Source organism: Haliaeetus leucocephalus, unplaced genomic scaffold (genome assembly GCF_000737465.1).
Source record: "Haliaeetus leucocephalus isolate CR32 unplaced genomic scaffold, Haliaeetus_leucocephalus-4.0 Scaffold251, whole genome shotgun sequence".
NCBI classification, from domain to species: domain Eukaryota; kingdom Metazoa; phylum Chordata; class Aves; order Accipitriformes; family Accipitridae; genus Haliaeetus; species Haliaeetus leucocephalus.
Window position 1 is genome coordinate 5,954,131 of NW_010972687.1, and position 10,143 is coordinate 5,964,273.

General features: G+C 41.5%; 1 protein-coding gene across 1 annotated transcript in view; it reads right to left on the reverse strand.

Moving 5' to 3' along the window:
- Window positions 1-10,143, reverse strand: part of KIF27 (kinesin family member 27) — a 31,857-nt gene that overhangs the window by 21,162 nt on the left and 552 nt on the right. Inside the window, exons 2-4 of the mRNA XM_010568739.1 lie at window positions 8,090-8,484; window positions 5,824-6,024; window positions 3,536-4,494 (exon numbers count right to left, since the gene is read on the reverse strand). Of these exons, the coding sequence (XP_010567041.1) occupies window positions 3,536-4,494; window positions 5,824-6,024; window positions 8,090-8,399 (1,470 nt within the window). The 5' untranslated portion in view covers window positions 8,400-8,484. The remainder of the gene's footprint in view (window positions 1-3,535; window positions 4,495-5,823; window positions 6,025-8,089; window positions 8,485-10,143) is intronic.

Here is a 10,143-nt window from a genome sequence, read left to right on the forward strand (position 1 = left end):
TGGATGGGAATGAGGGACTCTCACTTGGGACAATATTGACGCCAGTGTACCATCATGGTAGCAATTGGCTCTTGCTGTTCTGCAACACATAGCAACCCCACAACAGAAGGATCATCCCAGAGGCCAGGCAAGGTAGACAGCTGTTTAATCTTCTCTGAACCTGCAGTGGCTACATCAAAGGCCCAATGGTACCTCTTTGGATCCTTGAAGTACCCTCTTTTGAGAGAGTCAATGGCAAGGATATATGGGGCCTCTGGACTGCTGACAATAGGATGCTTCTGCCACTTGTTTCATGTTAGGCTCACCTCAGACAATGATTGGGATCCCTCTGTCACTCCAGAAATCCAGATGTGTTCTGCCCCCTTGCATCCTGATGGCGTTAGGGTACACTGCACACTGTTGTCCACCAAAATCAAAGTAAAACCAATTGTCCATTTCCTCCGCTTGGACGGAGGGAGGCCCCCCCCATTCCCAATCAGAGCATTCATTACCTGACTCCTGTAATTGCAAACCAGAAGTCTTTACACCATGAAAGAAGTCCATCTCTCTCTCTCTTGCCCAGGCTGTGCTACAAGGACTATTCACAGGTGTGATCCTACTACAGACCAGCATGGTCCTTCCATGGTAGAAGGCGTGGGGTTCAAACCCACAAGGACATAAGTCCGTTGGATCACTATCAGCGAGAGGGGTCCTCAGACCATCTACTGCATCTCGGGAACAGACTTCCAGGACCAAGGTAGGTGCACCTTCCCTATCCTCCCCACAGTCATGCAGATAGAAGCACAGGGTGGCACATGGCATTTTCCCATGGATCCCTTTCCTTTGATCAGAGAAAGGCGACTCATGGTAGCTGACATGCTGGCCTCCAGGGGCAAGGAGGGAGAGAGATTATCCACATTCTCTTCAAGATGCCGGACCTTGTGGAACAGTCTTTCCACAGCTGAGATATAAGCCCACAGCAGGGAGGGGGAATAGAGATTCTCTTTGAATTGCCAGAGCTGGGCGACCAGTCTGTACAAAGCTAGTGCTTCGATGTCAGCCCAATCTGTCATTGCTAGGTTGCTGTCTCGTGACATCAGTGCACTCTGTATAGACTTCTGCCACACAGATCATGTGCACTGTATGTCTTTTGGATCTTTGGGGGCCTGATTATCGTCCATGTCACTGTAGACCACCTTCACCACCACTAATTACCTCAGACACTGGATACCTTCTTCTGTGGCAGTCCACTTGCCTCACTGGATTACAGTATCTTCTTTAGGAGGGTACCTTATCTTCATGCTCAGCAAGAGCCACCTCTGGAGGCTGCAAGTGGCTGCCCCTTTTCCGATCCCTCTGTCAGTCCCACAGTCCCTAGCAATGGATCCCACGTGCTGTGCTTCCCTACCTTCTAGTTCCACACTGTTAGCCCCACTATCCCAGCACTGGAGCAACCAGGTAGCAATTCACTCATTTTACTGACAGACAAAATCTTTCCGCTTATCTTGCAGCTTGGTCACGGATAGGGACCAGGTAGTTTTCGCCTCTTACAATTTCTGTCTCTCTCCTCCCCTGTCCTGCTGCAGAATAGGCTGCCCTTCCGATTCTTCCTCTCTCCCACTCTCAAGAGGAGCTGCTTCTTCTCTTACTAACTGAGCTGACCTTTGCTTCCACTGTTTCTTTTTGACTACAGGAGCAACTATTAACAGTTGAGGGTTTGGTCTCTGGTTTAGTGTCCGTTTGTGTGGCCTCAGAGCAACAGACCTTCTCCATGCCCATTTGTGGGCTCTTAGATTGCAAAACCCTCTTGCACCTCTGAGGGCACTGGACAGTGGCTTGATAGGCATGGGCCAGGTCCCAACACAGATTTAGAAGTCACTGTGTTTCACCTCCCCTCCTTCAAATGATGTATTAGTTTGACAGGTTTACAAGCCTGTTCAGGCATGAAATCCCAAGCCATCAGAGGCAATAGTGGCCCTACGCACCTGTCCAACTCCTTCATACTCCCTGCTACCCCAGGGATCAATCGCCTTGGAGCACGTTCCTGTGTGGCATCCCCAATTAGCTGTTTAACTTTATGAATAATAATCAAAATCAGGATCACAACACACAGCAGTATGAACCATCTGATTGCACAAGGTTATCGAAGGAACTGAAAAGCCATTACATCAAGGCTATAAAAACCTGTCCTGGAGGAGAGGAAGGGATAGGTGCCATTCTTTCCTCTCTCTAGAAAATGTCTCTCAGAGGAGAAAAGGGGAAAGGTATAGTTGCTGGTTTTGTCCATGAGATGGTTCTTGGAGTACTGGGACACCTGCAGTGAAGACCCACATACCAGACTAAGCTGAAGGCCAGTGGTTTCATCATAGCTCTCCCAAGCAAAGGAAAACAAAGTGATAAACAACACACTAACCAGCAAAATCTGAAAACAGTCATTAATGATTCTTGGAGTCTGTTGTACAGCTATAAAGGAATCAAGCATCGGAATATTTGAGGAAACACATGAATCGGCACCCAAAGCAAATATGCCAGCTTCATGACCTGCAACAGCCACTCAAGTAACAACTGAACTAAACAGGTGTAACAGCTAGAAGTTTAATCTAGCACACTCTAATCAAATCTGTTACTATCTTGAAGGCCTTGAGCTGCATGTTGGACTCCAAAAAGGACTGTTGTGGGCTAAGCACAGTAGGCAGCTAAGCACACACAGCCCTACTTACTTCCCCCCGCCAACTCCAGTGGGATGGGGGAAGAGCAAAGGAAGAGTAAAACCAAGAAAACTTGTGGGTCAAGATAGAAATTGTTCAGTAAGTGAAGTGGAAGAAGAAGGAAAGAAAAGAAAACAAAACAAATGATGCAAAGGCAATCACTCACCACCTCCCAAGGCTGACTGATGCCCAGCCACTTCCCAGGCAAAATATGGCTAACCTCCCTAAACCTCCTCCTCTCCCTTTTTGTTGCTGAGCATGATGTGATATGGCATGAAATACCATTTTGGTTAATTCAGGTCATCTGTTTGGGGGTGTGTGTGTGTCCCGAATCTTTTGTGCACCCCCCAATCTATTCATTGGGTGGCGGAGGGAGAAACAGACAGCCCTGATGCTGCGCAGACACTGTTCAGCAAGACCTAAAACATTGCTGTGTTATTAGCATTGTACTGGCCACAAATCTAAACAACAGCATCCTATGAGCTGCTATGAAGAAAATTAACTCTGTTCTAGCTAGACCTAGCACACTAGCATAGCTAAAACCAAAAATCTAACAGGTAAAACAGCTCAGCCTCATGGAACCATCTTGAAACCGAGTAGCCAAAATATAACATTACTTTACTTATCTCTATCAAGATTAAGATGACTGTCTATTCAATCATCCACTAAAATAAAGCTATGTCCCAGGGATTAGACAAACAATATTATACAATATTGTGAATTAAATTTAAATTGTCAAATTAAGTACAGGTAACTGTAACAGTTTTACGTCTTTCAAAATGGAATTCAATTTTTAGCAGACTGTTCTTTCACATAGTTATTTAAATAATAAACTTATAATTAAATACCTGGCATTTCTTTAGTTCCCTCTTTAGCTGAAGAATTGTGATGTGATGTGGCTCTTGGCTGGTCCCAGTCCCTGTGTCAGTTTCCTGCATGGTGAGAGCTTCCTTCCTTACTTCCTGTACCATAGTGATCCAGCTCTGCAACCTGTCCCTCTGACTTCTTTTTAAGGTAACATCATCATTCAAATCAACCAGAAATGGGAAGGCTTCATCTATACAATTTCTATAACTGAAACACTGAACCTGAAGCCGTGTGAGCTGTTCCTCAAGTGAGGTGATACGAGTTCTTTCTTGATTTAACTCATGTGAACACTGATTACTGACTTGCTGGTTCTGCAAAGCTTCTCGAAGCAATCTGATTTCAAGTTCCATTTCATCAATTCGGTCTTGATCAGGGTTGTAATTTACAACTGGTTTATTTCTAATGTTTTTGGCTCTGTTGGCATATTTGAGGGAATTTAAAGATTCATCAAAGTCTGATGAGGATGGACTTATACATGTTATCATGACAGTCTTGGCATTTCCTCCAAGGGAGTCTTTCAGAATACGAGTGATTTTAGCATCCCTGTATGGAATATGTACACTTTTCCTTTTTGGGTCTCCAAGAGCACTGATGACATTTCCCAAGGCCAACAGACCACTATTGATCTGAATTGATTCTTTGAAGCGTTCACCAGTATTTCCAGTCTTTGTCACCCTCTCTGATCCTGCCAAATCCACAAAATGAAACTTTGAAGCAATCATCTGGACTGATTTCCAAGATGAATCCTGTGCAGCATCAGTATTTCTTTGAGACTCTGCAGACTGTTTCTGACAAATACTGATGGTAAAAATGGCGTGAGATCGACTGGAGTGCTCATTCATTTGTGTTGTGCCTGTGTGACGAGCTGCATTGCCACTTTCCAACAGGCTTATCACTTCATCTGCACATTCTACTTGGAATTCCTTAGCACCGACAATCACTTCAAACACCAAACCAAAGCAAGTAAGAATAATTGGATTAATTCTAAACTCTTCAGCAAAAGTTTACAGCAATTAGGAATAGTCAAACTATAAACACATATTAGAGAAACATACAAGCCTGCATTATTATGAGGTCATAGCATATAGCTATAGAAAAATAAGACATCAATATGTGAAAAGCATGAGGTACAACATATCTGAAACCTGCAGATATTTAATATATGGGTGTCTTGTGTCATAGCATTTGAAACAATACCTTAAACGCAATACACAGCTTTACTCATTTACACATTACCATATGCAATATGCAATCTAGTGCTATCTAGAAAAACGATGAGCAAAGTCAACTCAAAACATACTTTGCCAGTTTAAAAAAAAAAAAAGACAAAAAAAAAAAGTTTGTAGCAGAAATGATTCCTAGCCTACGGCAAGAACAGAATCTCTATTCTATATAGCTCAGGTAGTTGGGCCTTTTGTACAAGTATCTCTTAGTAATCTAGTAATGTGGAAGTGTACTTCTACCAAGCATAGTTTTTGTCCTTTGTTTTAATGAAGGATGGAAAATGTTCTAGCACAGTCTACTGATGCTGACTCGAACTGTACTGAAGAAGTGAAATAGTTCAAAAAATATTGTGGGATCCTTATGAAGCAATGATATTGTCCAAAAGACTTGTGCTAAATTAGTGCCTTCTTCCAGCTACAGACAAAAAAACCCATGCCAGCTCAATACAATGGTATATTAATATTAGAGCAAACATAACAATTTGAATATAAAAAATAAAGAAAAAAAACCCCCTGAAACAGCTTATACAGTTTCAGAATAAAATACCTCTACTGTGGATTCTTCTAGCATTTTCATGTGGAGGACAGGAGAACTATAGGATGTGTTAATTTCTAAGCCTCCAAAAAGTATCAGATGCTACTCTTAATGAAATGTTCTCTTCCACTCATTTCATAGTGAAAGGGGGGCAGATATTTACAGTATAAGTGGCTTAACGATTATAATTTTGAAGGGAGAAGCAAAGGTTTAACCTTAAAATACTTATTCAAGTGAATAATCACACATTATTGTGTTCCTGGACAGAATTTGCGGAAGCAATAAGTGTATTTCTACTTTATCATTTGTTGCCATTTCTGATGTAACATCTGTATCGTTCACAGGCATCTAAACTCGAAACTGCTTCAAATCAGCTAAACTGAGTTTATATTCTGAAAATTTAACTTTTTTTCTAGTGTTAGTAATGAATAAGCTCTTTCAAGAGAAGGCAAGAATAACTTGGGCACACAACTGAAACACAACACACCAAATTTTAGAGCTGAAATCCTACCTGTATTTCCCTTTTCATCTTCTCGGATATGTAATTCTTTTACAGAGGTCTCCAACTCCAGTAAGTCCCGAAGTTCTTCCTTGTAAACCTCTATATAAGATACTTTCACATGGAAGTCAATGTTACGGTTTTCAGAAATATGCTGAAATAATTCCTGAATAGCCCGTGGGATTATGCCCTTTTCATCCTCAGCAACTGATGCTAAAATATAAGCAAAGATGTCACAGAAACTTGCAGTCATCCTGCCGCATAAATTACAAAGAATGAAGATTGAGAGAAGTCTGTGAGATTTGCTACTCAATATACTAAGGAATCCAAAGACCTCAGTGTTCCCAAGGACTTTTGTAAATATTTGTTTTTCTGGGGTTCAGAATATTTGTTTGTATCCATTAATAGGATTCAAAGTTAAGTTCTAAATTACATAATGTTATAATGACAAAAGTTACGAACGCTATGGATTCTGCTTTGAATCGATACTCCTCACAGTGTAGGTTTCTTCTTTATTCCTACTCATTATGGTTGGCAATGACATTGCAAGGGTTGGAAACTGTAAACTCCACTTAAATACAGCAACGACCATTAGTAACTTGGTGACACAAGATTTATGACCAACGTTTACAGTAATTTCCTATTTTTTCAAAGTAGATATGGAACACTAATGCCAAACTCTGTTTTTATTTTTTTAACATTCAGCATAGGACAATGCTTCCATAAATAACTTGTGTTCTTTATTAAAGAATATGGAAACCGCTTGACTATAGAGGATATCAAGAATCTTTTTTACCAAAAATATAAAGGGTTGCTCACACCTAACTATGAATTCAGTAAATACATGTATAAACCTAAAATTGTTGAGCTTTGAACAGCCTTAGATTGTGACATCCACTACCTAAAGAATCTGGCTAGCAATGGTACTGACAAAAACATTAAATAACTGTAGAGGAAAGACAAGTGAAGTTGTAACAGTAAGCAGAATTAAGAGGCCAGTTGTATGACATTCAACAAGGCCAAGTGCCGGGTCCTGCACTTGGGTCACAACAACCCCATACAGCACTACAGGCTTGGGGAAGAGTGGCTGCAAAGCTGCCTGGCAGAAAAAGACCTGGGGGTGCTGGTTGACAGCCGGCTGAATATGAGCCAGCAGTGTGCCCAGGTGCCCAAGAAGGCCAATGGCATCCTGGCCTGTATCAGAAATAGTGTGGCCAGCAGGACGAGGGAAGTGATCGTCACCCTGTGGCACTGGTGAGGCCGCACCTCGAGTCCTGTGTTCAGTTTTGGGCCCCTCACTACAGGAAAGACATTGAGGTGCTGGAGCGTGTCCAGAGAAGGGCAACGAAGCTGGTGAGGGGCCTGGAGCACAAGTCTTATGAGGAGTGGCTGAGGGAACTGGGGTTATTCAGTCTGGAGTAAAGGAGGCTGAGGGGAGAACTTATCGCTCTATACAACTACCTGAAAGGAGGCTGTTGTGAGGTGGGTGTTGGTCTTTTCTCCCAAGTACCAAGCAACAGGACAAGACGAAATGGCCTCAAGTTGTGCCAGGGCAGGTTTATATTGGATATTAGGAGAAATTTCTTCACCGAAAGGGTTGTCAGGCATTGGAACAGGCTGCCCAGGGAAGTGGTTGAGTCACCATCCCTGGAGGTATTTAAAAGACGTGTAGATGTGGTGCTTAGGGACATGGCTTAGTGGTGGACTTGGCACTGTTAGGTTAATGGTTGGACCTGATGATCTTAAAGGTCTTTTCCAACCTAAATGATTCTGTGATTCTATGATTCTAAATAAAAGGAAGATTTTAATACCTACCAAGAGAATTAGAATAATCTATTTATATCCATTTGGAAGACTTAAATCATAAATTTCTATGATGTCATAGAAATGTCTCTCAAAAAAAGCAGCAATGAATGAGCAAGCAAACAACTAATTAGCTAAAGCAGACAGTTTCAAGGTAAGATAAATGTAGCAAGACTCTCCAAAACACTGAATTTCAGGAAGAAATTCTAGTTTAAGTTGCACATTAAAATGGGGAATGAGAAAGAGCACTTTATGCATTTTTTCTCTTATTTTTGGTATAGCCTAATTTATAGAGAATTTGTTTTTAGAACAGTTTAATTATCACACAAATTTTGGAAGCATTTTTTTTTACTATACCTTTTCTCATTAGCCTTTAAAAGTTCTGCAGCATCATCTGCTCTGTATTAAATATTTAACTTGCACAAATACACTGTTCATCAGTTTAAAAAAAAACCCCAAACTTTCTACAACCTACCAATGTGGCCACCTCCGATGGTGTAAGTCTTCCCAGAACCTGTCTGTCCATATGCAAACACTGTAGCATTGTATCCCTCAGTCAAAGACACTAGAAGAGGCTTAATGCAAACAGTATAAACTTCTTCTTGGGTTGAGTTTTTGCCAAATACAAAATCAAAAGTGAAGACACGGTCTTTCCCAATGATAATTTGTTGTGTATTTGGGACTAATCTCACACACACTTGGTGGTTATGAAGTACTTCTTTGGAAAGCAGAGGTCTGATTCGAACTGCAACTTTAACTGGGATCTCCTCCATGCCAGACTCCATCCCTGTGCTCCCCAGTCAGTATTCACATAGCCAACAAGAAATCTGTTACCACGCCTGTGTTCACCTCATTTGCAGTTGTCTGCAACTAAGAAAAAAAGGTTTCCACGTTACCTAATAAATAAGAATTAATCTCCTGCTGAAGTACAAAGTTGACATTCCCTAAATACATAAGCATCATTACACTCTTGAAAAGTACCTGAATTAAAAGTAGCTATATTAATAAGTGTTAAAAATCAATTAATAAGCTTTGCCTCTATTAATTTCCAAGCTAGCAGACTTAGCCTTAAGTCTGAAAGTTGCCTGATTTTCTATTTGAACATAACGCAGTCATATGAAGCAACAATACCATAAGAGCTTATTAATAAACTCTGTTGATAAAGCATTTGCTTACAATGAATCCTCCCATTTTCCTTTTGCTGCATTCATGCTGCACAGGCAACATAAATCAGGCAAAATCTTTTTCTCCAAAAGTTATGTGTATATACACACATGCGTGTTTTAAAACCCTCTTCCACTTAGGAAGTGCCAAGCATTTGTAACTCAACAAGCGCAGAGCAAGCAGTTGTGTTGCCTATGAAGGAGGTGTGATTTTAAATGTATTTACACATAAAGGATTGCTCTGATTTTAACCTGCATCTTTAAGCACATATGTAAATATTTTTATTAACTATATATTTTAGCAACCATGGTTCCTTATATTGCTCCCTGCCTATTAATTCTTACAACATAAGCACTGTACAGTAGTACAACTGTAAATTTCAAGGAATAGCCTTTCTTTACAGCTGTCTTTCATGAACATTCAAAAACTACCACAGGTATTGCTGAATCCCAAACACATCTTTTTTTTGTTGGTTTTTTTTTTTTGCCGATTTTAAGAATCTTTGCAGTGCAAAGGAAAGTTTGCTCAACTTCCTGCTTGCTAAACTCCCACATATTGTCTTTAAGAAAGGTGGCAGAACTCATCAGCTCAGCCCCCCAAATTCAAGTCTGTTGAAAACAAACAGCATTAAACAGTTGTCTTGTGGTTGCAAAGAGAAGAGTTTTTGCATTTCATTTTTTTCCACTTAGTTTGAGAACTTGGCCATGCAGAGCTGAGAAACTATCTGGGGTTGGAAAAAAAAAAAAAAGCAAGCCCCATTTTAACTGAGAAGAAGTAAAACAAATAAGCAAAGCATGAGGCTGAAATCAGACTTGTATCATAAAGGATGTGGCGATCAGAAACAGCTATATAAACTTACTAACTACAGATTCAAAACACATTTTGAACGATTTCTGGTTTTATTTATCCAGGTGCATTATTTCTAACCCCTAGTGAGCACTCCTTTAGAGTGCTGACATTCCCCCCTCCCTTTTAAATTATATTTAAAAAAAAAATAAATTTAAACCAAGTCACGGGGGGGGGGGGGGGAGAATGGGGGAAATCCCATTCACTGTTTCATAAAAGAAATGCGGGAATATGAAAGAGGTGTTCGCCGAAGCTACAGAAACGCTGGTGTCGATACACCCGACGCTCTCGGCTGCCGGGCCCCAGGAGGAAACCCGCCGGAGGGCTTTTTGCTGGCAGGGGCATTTTGAGAGCGGGCCGGTACGTTTCCCACGTTTGCCGTGTCTCGAAGTGCACCTTCTACTCAAACCTGAGAGGAGCCGAGAACGGGATCACGCCTGGGTCTCGGGAGACGCCCGGGGCCGCGGAATCCAGGCGCCCGGGCTGGCGGAGCCGCCGAGCCCCCGCTCCGGCTCGGCC